This window comes from Gouania willdenowi, chromosome 1 (genome assembly GCF_900634775.1).
Source record: "Gouania willdenowi chromosome 1, fGouWil2.1, whole genome shotgun sequence".
NCBI classification, from domain to species: domain Eukaryota; kingdom Metazoa; phylum Chordata; class Actinopteri; order Blenniiformes; family Gobiesocidae; genus Gouania; species Gouania willdenowi.
Genome location: NC_041044.1, coordinates 20537210 through 20558047, shown reverse-complemented (window position 1 = coordinate 20558047; position 20838 = coordinate 20537210). Strand labels below are relative to the sequence as shown.

Here is a 20838-nt window from a genome sequence, read left to right as displayed (position 1 = left end):
TTCCATTTGTATAGGGGTCTATCGGACGAAGGAGGGACTTATATATATTAATGTATTTGAATGACCACCGGCAGTAGACCATAGGAAAAGACTAGTTAGGTATTTTTTTGCATTTCAAAAAAATTATACAAAAACAGATTTCTCAGAAACTCCTGATATCAGCGTTAAGGTATGTTTCTGTTAACATTCACTCCATTCCATCTGCTCTCCACACAAAATAGTCTAAACTTTTTTTTTTTAAAGCTAAGGAGTGTGCACATTATAATCAAGGATGGGATTTACTCACAAAAACCTTCCTTTTATGGCATTGCATGCATTTGCAATACTTTACAGTTTACAACTTGACCACCCCTGATCTAGAGGAGTAAGAACGTACCAATGTAGCTTTCTGTAGCTTGTAATGGGGTCATTTCGGTGCTACATAAGTTGGGTAACGAAGGCAAAGTGGTGAGAAAAGACCATCAAAGTCACTTTAAAATGAGACGTGCAAGGTTTAAACCTCCGAGCTGTCTGAGCTCTTCCACATACTTGCAGAGCTGTGACTGTAGCCGCCATAGGCAGCGGAGGAAGAAGTAGAGTATGAAGAATACTGCTTCTTCTTTTCCTTCTTCTTGCGCCTCAGTAGCACAATGACGATGATGGTTATGATGCAGAGGAGGAGGATCAGACCTGCAATGCCTACCAGCATTGGTAGGGTGGACGAGTCCGCCGGTTCTCTGCTTGAACCCTCCAGCAGGGGCCTCTCCAGGTAAGGTTCTTGGTTAGGGGACCAGGGTTGGCGTTGGCTGACCACCATGCGGTCAGTCCGGTCAAGAGCGATGTGCTGTATGTTGGTGCCACGGCTTTTTTCCACGCCAATATCCCGAGCCAGAGCGGGACCAGATGGAACAGGGGCTGCACGATGCTGGCGGGAGACCAGATTGGGGGTGTGGGGCTGCTCGAAAGAGGAGAGACTGTGATGGAGGTACTCCAAGCTGCGCTTGCCAATGTTGCGGTTGGCATTTTCTCTTGAGCGTAGGGTGTAGATTGTGTGGATTAACCATTCTCGCCCAGCAGCCACCTGAAAAAAACTTATGTTAAACTATTTTTCCCGTCTGAATCAGGTAATCCAGTTAGGGGTATCCGATCCAATATGCGATATCGGTCCGATACCAGCAAAAAAGACTATTGGATTATATCAGGCTGCATCTAAAATCGCCGATGTAAGCACTCTGGTACATAATTAGTTTGTATCACATTTGTTGAGGTCATTTTTCAGGGTTTTCTGAATTGTAAAATGTTTTATTTTTATTATTCAATTATTGAATAATCTTATGTTTAAGAATAAAATTTATGTAATCATTGGGTAATTAAGCAATATCACATGACAGAGTGCTGGTGTGCTGAAATATCAGCACTGGTGTGATGGTGTCAGGCATTAGGCAAAGTGCCGTAGATAATCACACCAGTGGTGATAATTCACCTCATGTTGCTTTTACACAACAGTTCTACAAGCACATTTTATTAGTTAATAGTAATAAGTGACAAGAGATTATGATTTATCGGTATTTAGATCAGCTGTACAGCGAAGTGATATGATCTGTAAGAAGTCCTGGTGCTGTTAATACTCTATTTCAGCACTTGGAATGTCTGGTGTCCACAATCAAAATACTTAGTCATAACTAACTGTTGTACAATAATAAATAGGTTCGTTTTTCCTCATATTCACTGATGCTGACTGTTGCTCTCTGAGTAATATCACTTGATCAAGCATTTTCTAACATTCCACGCTACAAATGAAGAAATAAAAGTATGGGTGATCTGTGCTGATATCAAATCGGCTTAGTATCGATGTCAGCAAATACTCAAGGCTGCGATATTGGTATCGTATCGGAAGTAAAAAGTTGTATCGGGACTTTTAGTAATGTAGTGTACTGACCTGGAAAAGTGGGGAGGATGACAGAGTGAAGCCATCTGACCCAGGTTGTCTAATCAAAGGTAGAGCTCCTGCAGTGTCTTGGGCCAAAGTGGCCTGAAATGAAACATCTCCAAATGCAGGAGCTTGAGTCTCTGGCTGGGCCTTGTCCTGTAACACATGATACCCACACAAATTTAAAAACATCTTCTTTAGACATGAACAAGATATCAGATTAACAAACCTAATGCAAGATGATAATACATTTGTTTACACAGTATATTTTACAAAAAAGCGACAGATTGGGGCAATGTTTGTCTCACGATCTCAAATGTAGTGTTTGTATACTTTTATTATAACTGCATTTTCTTTTTTCTTAAGAATTTCATATTTTTATAGCGCTTCGAGATGAATATTGTTGTACTTGGCGCTATATAAATAAAGTTGAACTGAATTGAATAAACATTACATTAAAAGTGATATATTGATGTATGACTTTCGCTTAAGAGTTATGGACCAACTCTGCCACAGTTAAAAATTAACAAATAAATAAATACCTACAGATATATGCCATAAATAAATCACCCAATACCTAAATATGTATGCCATACAGGGCCGGCCTTCCCGACAGGCAACACAGGGGGCCGCCAAGGGCGCTATCTGCTGGAGGGGCACCAAATTGCACCCCTCCCCCAATTTTCTATTTTTTTTATAATGATTGAAAAAGGTATAATAAACATGAAACATACCATTTACAATCACTGTACATGTTTTCTCTTAATTGAATATTCATATTTAAAAAAAAAGTCCACTTTTGCTTAGGGCGCCGAAAGACCTAAAGCCAGCCCTGATGCCATAGATAAATATTTAATACATAAATACTGTATATGCCATCAATGAATAAATAAATCACTCAATACCTCAACATATATTCCATAAATGACAAACCTAAATATTTGCCATAAATGCTATTTCATTATTCATCCATTCAGTCATCTATCCATCTATTTATGTATTGTATTTTTTTTTATTATTTATTAAATCTATGTGGCATACTGTATATCTGTAGGTATTTATTTATTTTTAATTGTGGCAGAATTGGTCCTCCATACAAGTGTTGGTTTGTTAGAAAACATCGATATTGAGTTCAGATGAAGTCACTATCCTTACCCCACGCTATGGGGGAGTAATGAGTGGACTTGTAAAGGTCTAAGTACCACCCCAGCCTTGAATCTTTCTGCACATTTTCCTCTTACCAAGATCTTGAATCTGAACAGGAGGGATGGTGCATCTGCCAGGCAGCCATACTCCTTGTTGGTTGGGTTGTGTTTAGGGACGTAGCCATCAGTCCCCGTGCAGAGGAACACTTTCTCGATGCTGCAGGAGAACGAGTCTCCTAAGTTCTGAACAGGGTCCACCATCACACGCACATAAATCATGGAGCCTGAAGGTAAGAATAAAGAGTGAGAATCCTTAAAGCTCACAAACTTTACATAGCTGAGGTGTAGCCTGTGACCACAGGGAGACAAAGCAGTGTTACCTTCTGAAAAAGCAGCATCAGTGCCTTCTCCAAAGCCCATGGAGCCATCAGACAACCACAGCTCCTTCTTAGACAGCAGGAACATGTGAGTGTTGAGGGTGAATTCGGCTGACACTGGGTCTCTCACCTGAAGGGAAACAGGCACAACACAAACTCACATGAATTTTAAAGTTTATCACATGATACTGGCCTTGCAAATATCCACACTGTGTTAATTGTTTGATAATCAAGAACAAACGATATTAAAATGGAAGTTGTCTTCATCAAAAGTGAGTGATGCCTCATGCCTAAACATCATTTTGCACATACGACTGAGCTCATAAATTCCAAAAAAGAAATTATGTGACGTATTGGCAGTTTTTAAACATACATGTCATGATACAGTTAGTTACAGTTACAGTGAGCCTCAAAATATTTACTAGTTAACTACTTAGAGCCAAGAAGTCCACTAGTTAAACTAGTAAGAGAACATATGACCACTAGTTGCACTTGCATTGTTTTTATGAGTCATACTAGTGAGACTTACATGTTTTACTAGTAAACTAGTCAGATCTAAAATGTCACTAGTAACACTTGTTGCACAAAATGATAATGAGGAGGTGGGGAATACGTGAAGATTGAGGCTTCCAATAGGCTCTCAAAATAAAAATAACATCAAATTCAGGACCCAGGATTTTGTTATAACCGTTATAACAGTTTTTACTGTACTAGTTTACAAGTAAAGCCCCATGCAGTTTACAAGTAAACTAGTAGTGCCTCAATGTCCACTAGTTAAACTAGCAGGAGTTTTTCATTAAGTTTTCATTGGAATCTAACTAACATTTTCTGACACCCGGACATGGCCTACAGCGGATGCATTTTAATCGCTTTTTAAATTTTTAAATACATTTTTAAATAAATAAAAACATCCTAGTTTCTTATTTTGGAAAAACGACTTTATTCTGCTTGTGAAATCCCTGAAAACTTTGAAAAATGAGGCTGCACTAAAATTATGTACACTGTTGGAGAATTGTATGTTAATATAAATACCTCTTTCTGATAATGTATGTTCAACCTGTGAATATGACATGATTAAGTTGTTTTTATTATGTGCCTATGTTTGTGTATAATATGGAAGCCTGTTTCCGCCACAAAAAAAATACAAAATCACCAAGGAAAGTCATAATTATGAGTTAGTAAAGTCATAATTATAAGAAAGAAAGTCACAATTCTGAGAAACAAAGTCGAGTAGAAACATTTTTGGTACATCCATCTGTACCCATGGCACTGAGCAGAAATCTCCATTTGTTGTTAGGAATGTAACGATTCACTCAACTCCCGATACGATTCGATTCACGATACTGGGTTCACGATACGATTCTCTCACGATTTATTTTACAAAATGGGACTGTAGACAAATGATGACTGAAAAATATTCCTTCATTTTTTTTTGGGAAAAAAACTAGAAAATACAGTACTATTTTCCTTTTATTTTTCATTGTCAAAAGAATTCCTTGATAAACTATTCAAAACAATGCAATTTCACCAAAAATAAATCTTGAATGAAATAAATAAAGGAATAATACAAATGAAGAAGCCTATGAATTTAAATTCTGGTTCCATAATAAACAATCCAAAACTGCATAATAGTTATTTTTCTTTTTAAAAGTGCAACTGAAAATGTATTTTGTGCCTTAACAATTGGACTTTTAAAAAAAAAAACCGTCATTGCACTGATTTACGTCATATTTGTTTGGACCAGCAGAGGGCGCTGGTAATACAGTGGTCGGTTGGCATGCAGATATCTTGCAGTGAAGAAGAGATGCTATGCTAGCAGACAGAGCTAATATAAAACCGTGACTTTTACAGATATTCAAGTAATATTGCAGATATTCTTTCTGTGCTAAAGGGGTAATGAATCATTTATTAACATATTTAAGAGTAGAAGGCAGCCAGAAAGAAAGTATTAGCAGACTCCGCCCGCCGCCTACACTTGCTGGTTAAAAAAAGTACTGCGATTCAATTTTCAGAAAATCGATATCAACCGTGATACCTATGAATCGATTTTTAACTGCCTTACGATTAATCGTTACATCTCTATTTGTTGTTCAATAACCTGTGCTACTATAGCCACACCAGTTTTATCCTTTCGACGCCAGAGCCTCTTTCTGCTTAGTATCTTTTCAAGGGTGCGTTTACTCAGCATATTTCTATGTGAATTTGCAAGCAAAGTATTTCATCATTTGTAAAGCCCTGTCTAAAGTAGTCTGTGATAGTCTTATCAGCCATTTCTCAGTGTCAGCTCACCACATGAACAAGCTGCTGTAAATGTGTTTAAGTATCTCATAATTATCAGAATCAGAATCAGCTTTATTGACCAAGAGTGTATGAATACACACGAGGAATTTGTCTTGGTGACCTGTGCTCTCTCAGGTAGTGTAACATTAAATAAAAACAATCAACTAGAATAAATAAAAAAAGAAGTATAAACATAAATATAAGAGTAGTTAGACTAATATGTGCAAACTAAATAAAAATAACAAGATAATAGTAATAATAATAATAATAATAATAATAATAACGAAATAAAATAAAAATACAATAATAATAATAAGATAATAGTGCAGTAGTGCATTGATGAGTAGTGCAGGTGAACATTTAAATGAAAATATTATGTCCATGAACATTCACAGTGACAGGTTGATCCAGGGTTGTTATGTTTAGTTCCATGGTTATTTCACAGTAACAGAATGGGTCTGACACTCTATGACTGTTTAGTGTTGATCAGAGTGACAGCCTGGGGGAAGAAACTGTTTTTATGGTGGGTAGTTTTGGCGTACAGTGATCTGTAGCGTCTGCCGGAGGGGAGGAGTTTAAAAAGAATGTGTGCAGGGTGTGAGGGGTCTGCAGTGATGCTACCTGCCCGTTTCCTGACCCTGGACAGGTATAAGTCTTGGATGGAGGGCAGATCAACACCAATGATCTTTTCTGCAGTCCTGATTATCCGTTGTAATCTGTGTCTGTCTAGTTTGGTTGTAGATCCAAACCAGAATTTTTTGCTCATAATTATGACTTTCTTTCTCATATTTATGACTTTACTAACTCATAATTATAACTTTCTATCTCATAATTATGACTTTCTTTCTCATAATTATGACTTTATTTCTCATAATTATATAATTATGACTTTATTTCTCATAATTATGACTTTCTAACTCATAATTATGACTTTCTAACTCATAATTATGACTTTCTAACTCATAATTATGACTTTCCTTGGTGATTTTTTTTTTTTTTTTTTTTTTTTTTTTGTGGCGCAAACTGGCTTCCATAGCGACGCGAGAGAATTGTTGTTTAGCTAACTACCTTGGCAACTCGTTTTCGATTGTCCTAATTTAGAGAGAGAATTAACTCGTATACCTCACAGTGTTGCTTTGAAGTTCACACTAATACACGTACCGGACCAGTCTGTTGTTACTGTTAAAGAAGTAGTGGAAAATGTCTAAAAGCGAAAACTACACGGATCAGTGGGAAGAACCAATGGAAGTTGAAGAAGTCGGTGGGGCAGAGGTAAAGAAAGACAGTCATTTTTCAGCTTTGTTTGTCATCTGAGCTGTTACTTATTTGTGTTGGCCTGGCTCTCATGGTGGTTTTAATCCGTCCAACAAAGCTTCGTTGGGCACGGGCTGGCTAGCTAGTTGTTAGCTCACAGCGGTGATATCTTACAATAGCGATGAGGCCAGCCTGTTTTATAAGCATTCATAATAATAATAATAATAATAATACATTTTATTTAAAGGCGCTTTTCGAGACACTCAAAGACACTTTACAGCATAAAAACAACAAGAAAATATGACAGAGAAAAGAAGTGAGTGAGTGAGTGGTTTAAATGTTAAAGGCTCACCCCAGGTTCTGTGCTTGGTCCTGGGGACAGTGAGGAGGTTTGCGTCTGAGGAGCGGAGGCTGCGGGAGGGAGTGTAGGGGTGGAGCAGATCAGTGAGGTAGGAGGATGCCTGATTAAGGGCTTTATAGGTGAGACGGAGGAGTTTGAATTCGATGCGCTGAGGAACGGGGAGCCAGTGGAGGTTTTGGAGGACAGGGGTGATGTGGTCACGGGAGCGGGTGTGGGTGAGGAGGCGGGCAGCTGCGTTTGGGATGTATTGGAGTTTATTTAGGAGTGTGGAGGTTGTACCAAAGAGGATGCTATTGCAGTAGTCAAGGCGGGATGTGATGAAGGCGTGAATTAGGGTTTCAGCGGCGGGGAAGGAAAGTGAAGGACGGAGACGACAGATGTTTTTGAGGTGATTTCATGATTTGTTTGATGTGGTGGTCAAAAATGATACCAAGGTTACGGCACTCAGAGGCGGGACACAGGGTAGAGTTATCAATGGTGAGGTGAAAGTCAGAGGCTGTTTGGGGGAGGGAGTTTGGACCAATGAGGAGTATGTCTGATTTATTACTGTTTAAGATAAGAAGTTTTCTTGGAGCCATGTTTTGATATCAGCTAGCAGCTATACAATGCTAACCACGCAGTGAGCTGCACAGGACCACGTGCCATTGTTTCTTGGTTCTGAACCGGTCCACCAGTGACCTACAGTGTTTTACTGGTTTGTAGGAACTAGTTGTGGTGTTGAGGGCGGGACGATAAGCCCGGTGTGTCCCTTTGTTTTCATGGGGCTACTGGTGGCAGAGAGACGGGGAAGCTACTGAGCTGTTTAGCCTTCTGTTCTGTGAACTAATATCAGTACATTTCTAAATAGCAACGTTCATAAAACCATTAGTTGTCCCTTATGATCCCCAACAGATGATGCTAAGAAAAGTTAAAAAATAAATACAAATATTGAAACAAATCTATCTACTACAAAGTACGCCACATATTTTCGAAAAATATTGTTTATCCATCATTTTAGATGTTAAGACTCAGTAACTACTGTGGTGTAATTTAGTGACAAAGATTTAATTCTCGATTGCTCTGTGTTTGTGCTACTTGGCTATGCTGAAATTATAACCTTGCATTTTAATGACACTTATAATATAATTTCAAGGATCTGACACATATTGGTGTGTGTGTGAGGGCTGAACAATTTTGGAAAATAATCTAATTGCGATTATTTATTTATTTTTCCCTCAATATCGCGATTTGATACGCAATTATTTTTCCAAGGGCCTCTTGTCATGTATTTTTCAATGAACACAAGCAATAAATCAATCTGTTTCATAATAAACTATTTCAGATTTATTTAGACTTAAATAAATATAAAATATACATTTTAAAGCACAGATTACAACAAAAAAAAAGCCAACAAATCTGTGGCTTTACCTCTTCAACATATCTAACTAACTTTATGTTTCATGAAACATGTCTGCTGTGTATATATGTATCTCAATTATTTTGTGCTTTTGTCCGGTTTCACAAGCTTGATGTAACGAAATATCTTTTAGTGCACGTTGGAATATTTACATTTTGAATGCCAAATAAAAGTTTATTTTGCGTTAAATAAACATTTGATTTGTATGGCCTTTTAATGACTTATTTTTCATTTATATTTTTGCATGCATTGGTCAAACATACCCTCACTTATAGTATTTCCATAAATCTTTTAAAGGAGAAGACTGACTCCTCAGATGCTGGAAAAGATTCCTCTTCTGATGCTGGTCCTGATGGACAAGATGCATCGTCCTCCCCTTCGTCTTCTCAACTCAAAGATGTTTCCCCAGGATATGAAGAGAAAGTGGTAAGTAAACATTGTTTTTTTCTCCTACATTCATTTTCACCTTTGTCTCAGATAGACAAACTAACCAGCCCTTGTTCCTGCAGCAAACTGACCGGAGCAACAGATTTGAGTATCTGTTGAAGCAAACTGAGCTCTTTGCTCACTTTATCCAACCAACGGCCCAGAAGACCCCGACCTCACCGCTAAAAATGAAGCCAGGACATCCTCGTATCAAGAAAGATGAGAAACAGAACCTTCTGTCGGCTGGAGAGTGAGTGTTATAGTCACTGCAGAATCACAGAATCATTTCTACCCAGAAGATTTACTTATAAAGCTTAAAAACAGGTGTAATATTTCTTTGGTTAATAGCAACCGTCATCGCCGCACAGAGCAGGAGGAAGATGAAGAGCTGCTCAGTGAGAGCACAAAGACTACTAATGTGTGCACTTGCTTCGATGACTCTCCCTCCTGTAAGCTACAGTCTTAATTATGTTAAGAACCGGTGACAAACTGCTTTGCAGGCAAAACCAGCTCATATGATAATCTGTATTTTTGATTCTTCTGCAGATGTCAAATCTGGAAAAATGAGGGACTACCAGGTCCGTGGTTTGAACTGGCTCATATCTTTGTATGAAAATGGAATCAACGGCATCCTGGCTGACGAAATGGTACTTAGTTTATTTCCTGCTACTGCTTGTTTTATATCAGTGTTTATATGATGTTAAAGTCATTTCTGTGGTTTTATGTGCAGTTACTCATCAATATATTTGTTTTAATTTCCTTCAGGGTTTGGGAAAGACCCTCCAAACCATTTCCCTGCTTGGTTACATGAAGCACTACAGAAACATTCCGGGTCCACACATGGTCCTCGTTCCTAAGTCAACGCTCTATAACTGGATGAATGAGTTTCATCGCTGGGTGCCTTCCCTTCGTGCTGTCTGTCTGATTGGAGACAGAGACAAGAGAGTAAGGAGTGTTGCCTCTTTATGGCTGGAAATGAAAGAAATCACACATAGTTTTTGATGCATTATTCCATAATGAGCTTATAAAAATCATTATGAAATTGTCATTTTTCATTAAGACCGCTTTGATCCGAGACGTGCTGCTGCCCGGTGAGTGGGACGTTTGTGTAACGTCATACGAGATGCTCATCATTGAAAAGGCCGTGTTAAAGAAGTTCAACTGGAGATACCTGGTCATCGATGAGGCTCACAGGATCAAGAATGAGAAGTCAAAGGTTAGAGAGTTTAGTAATTAAACTTGAAAAAATTCACGTCTGCACTCATCTCTAATACACTGTGGAGAGAGAAATTAACCTGTTTTTTTGGTTTTTAATAGCTGTCAGAAATTGTGCGTGAGTTTAAAACCACCAATCGTTTGCTGTTGACTGGAACTCCCCTGCAAAATAACCTCCATGAACTCTGGGCTCTGCTGAACTTCCTGCTGCCAGATGTTTTTAATTCTTCAGAGGTGAACATGACAAAATATTAGAAAATAGTTGCTTAAGTTAAAAGGTGCTTAATCATTGGGTGACTAATTCTCTCTTTTGTTTTTTCATTCTCAGGACTTTGATTCCTGGTTTGACACGAACAACTGTTTGGGTGATACTAAGCTGGTTGAACGTCTTCACACTGTACGTATTTAATGCCTGAAATAGATATTTCTAGCTGTGAAAAGTAAAGCACCACTGAAAATGATTTAAAATAAATCTTGTGCAGGTTCTGCGTCCTTTCCTTCTGCGTCGTATCAAAGCTGACGTGGAGAAGACTCTTTTGCCTAAAAAAGAGATCAAGATGTATGTGGGCCTGAGCAAGATGCAACGAGAATGGTAACTGTTCTTAATTGATTTTTTAAAATTTTCCCTAAGCATCTTTGTATTTAACCTGTGCGTTTTAATGGTGATGTTCCCACTCTTTCTTTCAGGTACACCAAGATTCTGATGAAGGACATTGACATTCTGAACTCTGCGGGAAAAATGGATAAGATGCGTCTGCAAAACGTCCTCATGCAACTGAGGAAGTGCTGCAACCACCCGTACCTGTTTGACGGGGCCGAACCAGGTCCCCCATACACAACTGACCTCCACCTGGTGGTAAACAGTGGCAAGATGGCGGTTCTGGACAAGCTGCTGCCCAAACTTAAGGAGCAGGGTATGTAAATCATCTAAAAAGTTTAAAAACCACTTCATGAATTACTAGAAAAATACAGCGACAAAGTGAGAATGAATATCAAGTGGATATTGTTTGTTGGAACTTTGTAGGTTCGCGTGTGCTCATCTTCAGTCAGATGACCAGGGTGCTGGACATCTTGGAGGACTACTGCATGTGGAGGAACTATGGTTACTGTCGCCTGGATGGTCAGACGCCACACGAAGAGAGACAGGTAATCATTACTTTAATAAGCACGTATATATTTGTTACAGTTGGCGTGCACTGTAGCTGTTTCCGCTCACCGTTCTTGAAGCCAAAATACGGCACTTAGGGGCACTTCTATCTCGCAAATTTGACATAATTTGGAGAGTCTGCGCAGTAGGGTCTGGCAGGAAAGCTCTGGTAACACGCCCCGCCCATTTAGCATACTGCCGTGATGAGTTACGCAAGCCCAGCTACGCCAAGAACATAAGTATTTTTCCCGCTGGAAATTCTACCAACAAGTTATTCAGATTATAGAAGTTAGTACAAAACCACAATATATTTCAACTCAAATACAGTATCTAGTTAAATGTCATTTCGGCTTTTCTACACGACGTAACTGCTATTCATGAAGAGAGCTACGCAAGATCTGCGGCTGTCAATCATTGTCAGTTGATGTCAAGTCCCATTTTTTTAACCTTAAATAAGTTATTCAAAACAAACTTCACAGAAAAATGAGCAATGGAACACAATGTTGGGTGAAAATAACTAATGATCACAGCAGAGTTTAGGTTTGAAAAAAAAAATTATATGATGAGTATTTTAACTTTACAGTTTAACCAACATCCCATCTGTTTTCATTGAGGAGGTGGGGTTTATGACCTATACTGCAGCCAGTCAGCAGGGGGAGCTCTAAAAATAAAAGCTTCACTTCCCTGGGAGCTTGTCCCATTCATTCTTTTTACATTCTATGGTTGGATACTGGAATCTTTGGATGAGTTGATAATCAGCAGTTTATTTTATTTATTTTTTTACATTTGCAGATCTCCATCAATGCATTCAATGAGCCGAACAGTTCAAAGTTCCTCTTCATGCTGAGCACCAGGGCCGGTGGTCTTGGGATTAATCTGGCGACGGCTGATGTGGTCATTCTCTACGACTCAGACTGGAATCCCCAAGTGGACCTGCAGGCCATGGTCAGTGGTAGTAATGTGATGAGCAGTAGCAGATATTTCTTTTCAGGCACGATGATTTGTAATCAATATGTAAATTTCCTCATCAGGACCGAGCTCACAGGATTGGTCAGCAGAAGCAGGTTCGCGTTTTCCGCTTCATCACAGAAAACACGGTGGAAGAAAGGATTGTAGAAAGAGCTGAGATGAAACTTCGCTTGGACTCTATTGTCATTCAGCAAGGTAATGTGCTGTCCATCACACAATATGGAGGAAATAATGTGAATGAATCTAATTTTCCATTGGATGAATATGTATTCGCCTCGTGTCTGTGGAGTTGCTCAAACATTAATTGATATTTTGTTATATTTATGTACTTTTATTTTCCAGGACGACTGGTGGATCCCAGTGCAAACAAACTGGGCAAAGATGAGATGCTCTCCATCATCCGTCACGGCGCCACACACGTGTTCGCTTCCAAAGAGAGCGAAATCACAGACGATGACATCGATGCTATCCTGGAGCGCGGTAAACGGAAGGTAAGTGTTAACGACTCAGATCATCTGCTTCTACAAAGGGCCTTCATCATGATGTGTCACTTCATACTGCCATGTTTTTATGTGCCAGACTATGGAGATGAAGGAAAAGCTGTCTACACTGGGCGAGAGTTCTCTGAGGAACTTCACCATGGACACAGAGAACAGCAGCGTGTACACATTTGAAGGCGAGGACTACAGAGAGAAGAAGAAGGTAATGAAGCGGTTTCAGCAAGATTTTTTTTTTTGTCTTTTTCAATAATATGTTACGGTTTCACTTATTCAGAGAACTGCCACACAGGCACATTTATTAGCAAAAAGCTACACAATATGTGCCACTTTTGGCTTTTTCTCCGATGAGGGACAGCATGTGTGAGTGAGATCTGTAGTGTGGCTTGTTAAGGGAAAGATCTGAGTTAGTACACAGTCAGAAATCCATCTAACTGAGCTTTTTATGCTGTTCTGAGAAGTAGTGAAAGCAGCGACTCCTAAAACAAGTATTTTTAAACCAAAAAAAGCTATAAATGTGTGTGTCTGTGTATATATATATATATATATATATATATATGCAATATTAGTTTTCTACAATGCCAAAATATAAAATTTGATATATCTTAACTCTCAATATATCGGCCATTCCTACTCCTGACATGTTTCAACTGGCAATTGCCAGTTTTTGTCAGAGGCGTCTGCTGATCGCTTTGATGTTTTTTTTAAAAAGTTTTTTTTGCAGGAATTACTATGTGGAATTCAGGTAAATTTTAAAGGAAACATCAAAGTGATCAACAGATGCCTCTGACGAAAACTGGCAGTTGTCAGTCGAAACATGCCAGGAGATCAAAGTGGATTTCTGAATGAACAGTTGTCTGAATAAATGAAACCTTAACATATTTGGTTATGAATCAGGCAAACAGTATCATCTCGTCTGGACCAGTCGTTTCTGCTCTCAGCTTCTTCTTTTTTTTAATGAGGCTTGTCTCTGGTTTGATCACATCCAGGTCATTACGAACTGGATTGAACCACCTAAGAGAGACAGGAAGGCCAATTACGCTGTGGATGCTTATTTCAGAGAAGCTCTGAGAGTCAGTGAGCCGAAAGCACCCAAGGTAAAACCTCCTCAGACTTAAATCATTTTTATGGTGTCAGTTGAAGGAAGGGATACAATTTTTGAATATCATGGATGGTTTGTTTTTGTTAGGCTCCTCGTCCTCCCAAGCAGCCAAATGTTCAGGACTTCCAGTTCTTCCCACCACGTCTTTTTGAGCTTCTCGAAAAGGAAATTCTGTTTTACAGAAAAACCATTGGATATAAGGTACAAGTGGTAATATGGTTTTTTTTTCCACTTAGATAAATGTTTTTAATATTTAGTGACGTCCCTTCATTGATCCATGTGTTTGTCTCGTTAGGTTCCCCGTAACCCAGACTTGCCAAACTCAGCGCAGGTCCAGAAAGAAGAGCAGGCGAAGATCGATGAAGCTGAGGCTCTATCTGAGGAAGAGCTGGAGGAGAAGGAGGCTCTTTTACAGCAGGTACAGTTTTATTTTGCTGATGCAGATGAAGTCAATCTTGAGTCCTTCTCAAGCACTTTGTTGCTGACCTACAATAAATGTATTGCAGGGATTTACTATTTGGAACAAACGTGACTTTAACCAGTTTATCAAAGCCAATGAGAAGTGGGGAAGAGATGATATCGAGAACATTGCCCGAGAGGTCGAAGGAAAGACTCCAGAGGAAGTCATGGAATATTCTGGTAATACACTTTTTTCAATAAATAATTTTTTCAGTCCACACAGAAAGCATCATTTGACCCCGTTTGGATATTTTTCAGCTGTTTTCTGGGAACGCTGCAATGAACTGCAAGATATTGAGAAGATCATGGCCCAGATAGAAAGAGGAGAAGCCAGGATCCAGAGGAGGATCAGCATAAAGAAAGCTCTGGATTCAAAGGTAAAGAGTCTGTCAATAAACTCTCAGTTCTGTTTCACTTTTCCTATGAAACATGATTATTTATTATGTTTCTCACCTACTCCTATAAAGTTTGGACGCTACACTGCACCCTTCCATCAGCTGCGTATATCTTATGGCACTAACAAAGTCAAGAACTACTTAGAGGAAGAGGATCGTTTCCTCATCTGTATGCTCCACAAGCTTGGCTTCGACAAAGAGAGCGTCTATGATGAGCTTCGTCAGTGCATCCGACGCGCGCCACAGTTTCGCTTCGACTGGTTTCTCAAATCCAGGACCTCCATGGTGAGTTTGCACTAAAAAACTTTCCCGTTATAATTGTGTTTACTTTTCGCTTCTCATTTCATGATCAACGTTGTAATGTTTTGTATGTAGGACCTTCAGAGGCGCTGCAACACTCTGATCACACTAATTGAAAGAGAGAACATGGAGCTGGAGGAGCGCGAGAAGGCTGAGAAAAAGAAAAGGGGCCCAAAGACCGGATCTGTAAGTTTCCATTTCATCTCACAAAATGTGTTGTTTAATAGCAATGTAGCACCACAGCTTTGACCTCATCTTTCATAATAACTTCATTTCTTTTTCAGGCACAGAAACGAAAGTCGGAGGGAACTCAAGGCGGGCGCAGAAAAAAATTGAAGTTGTGAAGTTGATTGAGTTCTTTCATGTTCCTTTGTTAAGTCAAAAATAAAATAAAGTTTTTTAATAGAAGTAATTGTGCGTTCTTTCTGAATAAGACTGCTTCAAAAACAGTCATTTGTATTCAGGACTATAAGTCTTCATCCATCTAAATAGTAGTAGTGATTAGACCAGTAACTTTACCATCAAATAACATATTACAACTATTCATCACCTGTTGAATATGATCTTTAAAGCACGGTTTCAGACTTGATCAACAAACACTTAAGAGCTCGTATTCAAGTTTCACCAGGGTGTTATATAATTTTGCTAATGTCATATACAAAATATATTGTATATGTTTTCAGCCACATTCATCTGACCAAGTGTAAAAAATATTCTTAAAAGACTAAAATAACATTTACAATCAATCCCTTTCAATGACACCATATAGGCACAGTAATCAACAGTAGGCACATCAGGAGAATATCCAAACATAACATTATCATTCATTAAAGCTGCTATCTGGAGTTTCTGAGAGAACGTCTTGATGTCCCACCCTCAACAGCTCTATTTCCTCCCACTGCCAATCTACCAGAAGCTATGCCTCTACGTTTGTGCACGCGCATAGCGGAACATAACAAAGTCATATAACTACAAAACCTACACATTTATTGTTAGGGTGCCATAACTTTTGATTAAAACATGTTTATTACTTGTCCATGAGAAATGGCGCCAAATGCTGGTCTGTTCGGAATCTTTTTAAAAGCAGCAAGTCCCTTCATCTTTGAAAAGCAGCTCCGAGATAAATTCTGTTGCGGTCACGAAAACGTTTACCTGCCAGCTTTGTAGTCGGATTTTTCTTTTGTCGTTTAGTAGAAGCTTTGTACTTGTAGCGCATTTGGCAATCGTGGAATGGGTAACTTTGGAGTTTTGGAACGCTCCTCCATGACGCTATGCTGCTGAGTGATATACCTGTTTGAGACGCACGTCTTCGTTTCCGTGCAGCACACACATTCACTTTGATTGACAGTCCTCCTTCCAGGAAGTCGAAGCCTGTTGGCTGAGCGCACTCGGCGATCATTTCCATTTGTATAGGGGTCTATCGGACGAAGGAGGGACTTATATACATTAATGTATTTGAGTGACCACCGGCAGTAGACCATAGGATCTAGTTAGGTATTTTTTTGCATTTCAAAAGATTTCTCAGAAACTCCTGATATTAGCTTTAAGGTATGTTTCTGTTAACATTCACTCCATTCCATCTGCTCTCCACACAAAATAGTCTAAACTTTTTTTTCAAAGCTAAGGAGTGTGCACATTATTATCAAGGATGGGATTTACTCACAAAAACCTTCCTTTTATGGCATTGCATGCATTTGCAATACTTTACAGTTTACAACTTGACCACCCCTGATCTAGAGGAGTAAGCACGTACCAATGTAGCTTTCTGTAGCTTGTAATGGGTTCATTTCGGTGCTACATAAGTTGGGTAACGAAGGCACAGTGGTGAGAAAAGACCATCAAAGTCACTTTAAAATGAGACGTGCAAGGTTTAAACCTCCGAGCTGTCTGAGCTCTTCCACATACTTGCAGAGCTGTGACTGTAGCCGCCATAGGCAGCGGAGGAAGAAGTAGAGTATGAAGAATACTGCTTCTTCTTTTCCTTCTTCTTGCGCCTCAGCAGCACAATGACGATGATGGTTATGATGTAGAGGAGGAGGATCAGACCTGCAATGCCTACCAGCATTGGTAGGGTGGACGAGTCGGCCGGTTCTCTGCTTGAACCCTCCAGCAGGGGCCTCTCCAGGTGAGGTTCTTGGTTAGGGGACCAGGGTTGGCGTTGGCTGACCACCATGCGGTCAGTCCGGTCAAGAGCGATGTGCTGTATGTTGATGCCACGGCTTTTTTCCACACCAATATCCCAAGCCAGAGCGGGACCAGATGGAACAGGGGCTGCACGACGCTGGCGGGAGACTAGATTGGGGGTGTGGGGCTGCTTGAAAGAGGAGAGACTGTGATGGAGGTACTCCAAGCTGCGCTTGCCAATGTTGCAGTTGGCATTTTCTCTTGAGCGTAGGGTGTAGATTGTGTGGATTAACCATTCTCGCCCAGCAGCCACCTGAAAAAAACTTATGTTAAACTATTTTTCCCGTCTGAATCAGGTAATCCAGTTAGGGGTATCCCGATCCAATATGCGATATCGGTCCGATACCAGCAAAAAAGACTATTGGATTATATCAGGCTGCATCTAAAATCGCCGATGTAAGCACTCTGGTACATAATTAGTTTGTATCACATTTGTTGAGGTCATTTTTCAGGGTTTTCTGAATTGTAAAATGTTTTATTTTTATTGTTAATTATTGAATAATCTTATGTTTAAGAATAAAATTTATGTAATCATTGGGTAATTAAGCAATATCACATGAGAGAGAGTGCTGGTGTGCTGAAATATCAGCACTGGTGTGATGGTGTCAGGCATCAGGCAATGTGCCGTAGATAATCACACCAGTGGTGATAATTCACCTCATGTTGCTTTTACACAACAGTTCTACAAGCACATTTTATTAGTTAATAGTAATAAGTGACAAGAGATTATGATTTATCGGTATTTAGATCAGCTGTACAGCAAAGTGATATGATCTGTAAGAAGTCCTGGTGCTGTTAATACTCTATTTCAGCACTTGGAATGTCTGGTGTCCACAATCAAAATACTTAGTCATAACTAACTGTTGTACAATAATAAATAAGTTCGTTTTTCCTCATATTCACTGATGATGACGGTTGTTCTCTGAGTAATATTACTTGATCAAGCATTTTCTAACATTCCACGCTACAAATGAAGAAATAAAAGTATGCATGATCTGTGCTGATATCAAATCGACTCAGTATCGATGTCAGCAAATACTCAAGGCTGCGATATTGGTATCGTATCGGAAGTCAAAAGTTGTATCGGGACACCCCTTTTAGTAATGTAGTGTACTGACCTGGAAAAGTGGGGAGGATGACAGAGTGAAGCCATCTGACCCAGGTTGTCTAATCAAAGGTAGAGCTCCTGCAGTGTCTTGGGCCAAAGTGGCCTGAAATGAAACATCTCCAAATGCAGGAGCTTGAGTCTCTGGCTGGGCCTTGTCCTGTAACACATGATACCCACACAAATTTAAAAACATCTTCTTTAGACACGAACAAGATATCAGATTAACAAACCTAATGCAAGATGATAATACATTTGTTTACACAGTATATTTTACAAAAAAGCGACAGATTGGGGCAATGTTTCTCTCACGATCTCAAATGTAGTGTTTGTATACTTTTATTATAATTGCATTTTCTTTTTTCTTAAGAATTTCATATTTTTATAGCGCTTCAAGATGACTATTGTTGGACTTGGCGCTATATAAATAAAGTTGAACTGAATTGAATAAACATTACATTAAAAGTGATATATTGATGTATGACTTTCGCTTAAGAGTTATGGACCAACTCTGCCACAGTTAAAAATGAACAAATAAATAAATACCTACAGATATATGCCATAAATAAATCACCCAATACCTAAATATGTATGCCATACAGGGCCGGCCTTCCCGACAGGCAACACAGGCGGCCGCCAAGGGCGCTATCTGCTGGAGGGGCACCAAATTGCACCCCTCCCCCAATTTTCTATTTTTTTTATAATGATTGAAAAAGGTATAATAAACATGAAACATACCATTTACAATCACTGTACATGTTTTCTCTTAATTGAAAATTCATATTTAAAAAAAAAGTCCACTTTTGCTTAGGGCACCGAAAGACCTAAAGCCAGCCCTGATGCCATAGATAAATATTTAATACATAAATACTGTATTTGCCATCAATGAATAAATAAATCACTCAATACCTCAACATATATTCCATAAATGACAAACCTAAATATTTGCCATAAATGCTATTTCATTATTCATCCATTCAGTCATCTATCCATCTATTTATGTATTGTATTTTTTTTAAATTATTTATTAATTTATCTATGTGGCATACTGTATATCTGTAGGTATTTATTTATTTTTAATTGTGGCAGAATTGGTCCTCCATACAAGTGTTGGTTTGTTAGAAAACATCAATATTGAGTTCAGATGAAGTCACTATCCTTACCCCACGCTATGGGGGAGTAATGAGTGGACTTGTAAAGGTCTAAGTACCACCCCAGCCTTGAATCTTTCTGCACATTTTCCTCTTACCAAGATCTTGAATCTGAACAGGAGGGATGGTGCATCTGCCAGGCAGCCATACTCCTTGTTGGTTGGGTTGTGTTTAGGGACGTAGCCATCAGTCCCCGTGCAGAGGAACACTTTCTCGATGCTGCAGGAGAACGAGTCTCCTAAGTTCTGAACAGGGTCCACCATCACACGCCCATAAATCATGGAGCCTGAAGGTAAGAATAAAGAGTGAGAATCCTTAAAGCTCACAAACTTTACATAGCTGAGGTGTAGCCTGTGACCACAGGGAGACAAAGCAGTGTTACCTTCTGAAAAAGCAGCATCAGTGCCTTCTCCAAAGCCCATGGAGCCATCAGACAACCACAGCTCCTTCTTAGACAGCAGGAACATGTGAGTGTTGAGGGTGAATTCGGCTGACACTGGGTCGCTCACCTGAAGGGAAACAGGCACAACACAAACTCACATGAATTTTAAAGTTTATCACATGACACTGGTCTTGCAAATATCCACACTGTGTTAATTGTTTGATAATCAAGAACAAACGATATTAAAATGGAAGTTGTCTTCATCAAAAGTGAGTGATGCCTCATGCCTAAACATCATTTTGCACATACGACTGAGCTCATAAATTCCAAAAAAGAAATTATGTGACGTATTGGCAGTTTTTAAACATACATGTCATGATACAGTTAGTTACAGTTACAGTGAGCCTCAAAATATTTACTAGTTAACTACTTAGAGCCAAGAAGTCCACTAGTTAAACTAGTTTGACTATTTTTTAACCTTACTAGTTAACTAGTTAGGATACCCAGTTTTTACAAGTTAACTAAAAAAGTTAAATTAAAGTTCACTAGTTAACTAGTAAGAGAACATATGTCCACTAGTTGCACTTGCATTGTTTTTATGAGTCATACTAGTGAGACTTACATGTTTTACTAGTAAACTAGTCAGATCTAAAATGTCACTAGTAACACTTGTTGCACAAAATGATAATGAGGAGGTGGGGAATACGTGAAGATTGAGGCTTCCAATAGGCTCTCAAAATAAAAATAACATCAAATTCAGGACCCAGGATTTTGTTATAGCCCC

At 39.1% G+C, this 20838-nt stretch overlaps 3 protein-coding genes across 9 annotated transcripts in view; 1 reads left to right on the top strand and 2 right to left on the bottom strand.

Moving 5' to 3' along the window:
* Positions 1-493: 493 nt before the first annotated feature.
* On the bottom strand, positions 494-7522 carry LOC114455954 (FRAS1-related extracellular matrix protein 2-like). Its single transcript, XM_028437360.1, has 5 exons — positions 7318-7522; positions 3435-3561; positions 3151-3338; positions 1919-2065; positions 494-1060 (listed from the first exon to the last, which is right to left on the bottom strand). Exons 2-5 carry the CDS (start codon positions 3517-3519, stop codon positions 494-496), a joined length of 987 nt encoding a protein of 328 aa, XP_028293161.1. The 5' UTR covers positions 3520-3561; positions 7318-7522.
* On the top strand, positions 6324-15640 carry LOC114464541 (SWI/SNF-related matrix-associated actin-dependent regulator of chromatin subfamily A member 5-like). Of its 6 annotated transcripts, none has more exons than XM_028448859.1 (24): positions 6324-6357; positions 9020-9148; positions 9232-9398; positions 9473-9597; positions 9695-9795; positions 9914-10093; positions 10209-10364; positions 10466-10597; positions 10692-10760; positions 10846-10955; positions 11051-11277; positions 11388-11509; positions 12303-12455; positions 12542-12674; positions 12822-12970; positions 13059-13181; positions 13966-14073; positions 14166-14279; positions 14374-14496; positions 14585-14717; positions 14796-14914; positions 15005-15217; positions 15308-15418; positions 15517-15640. In XM_028448859.1, the coding sequence occupies exons 3-24, from the start codon at positions 9337-9339 to the stop codon at positions 15574-15576; spliced, it is 2823 nt and encodes a 940-aa protein (XP_028304660.1). In that variant the 5' UTR covers positions 6324-6357; positions 9020-9148; positions 9232-9336; the 3' UTR covers positions 15577-15640. The 6 variants fall into 6 exon arrangements, with proteins under 6 accessions (XP_028304660.1, XP_028304623.1, XP_028304632.1 ...); XM_028448822.1 differs by lacking the exon at positions 6324-6357 and adding an exon at positions 6814-6983; XM_028448831.1 differs by lacking the exon at positions 6324-6357 and adding an exon at positions 6815-6983 and having other exon boundaries at positions 9497-9597.
* Positions 15420-20838, bottom strand: part of LOC114464526 (FRAS1-related extracellular matrix protein 2-like) — an 85635-nt gene continuing 80216 nt past the window's right edge. For both annotated transcript variants that reach the window (XM_028448812.1, XM_028448794.1), the window contains exons 27-30: positions 20055-20181; positions 19771-19958; positions 18535-18681; positions 15420-17669 (exon numbers count right to left, since the gene is read on the bottom strand). In XM_028448812.1, coding sequence (XP_028304613.1) covers positions 17103-17669; positions 18535-18681; positions 19771-19958; positions 20055-20181 — 1029 coding nt within the window. In that variant the 3' untranslated portion in view covers positions 15420-17102. The remainder of the gene's footprint in view (positions 17670-18534; positions 18682-19770; positions 19959-20054; positions 20182-20838) is intronic.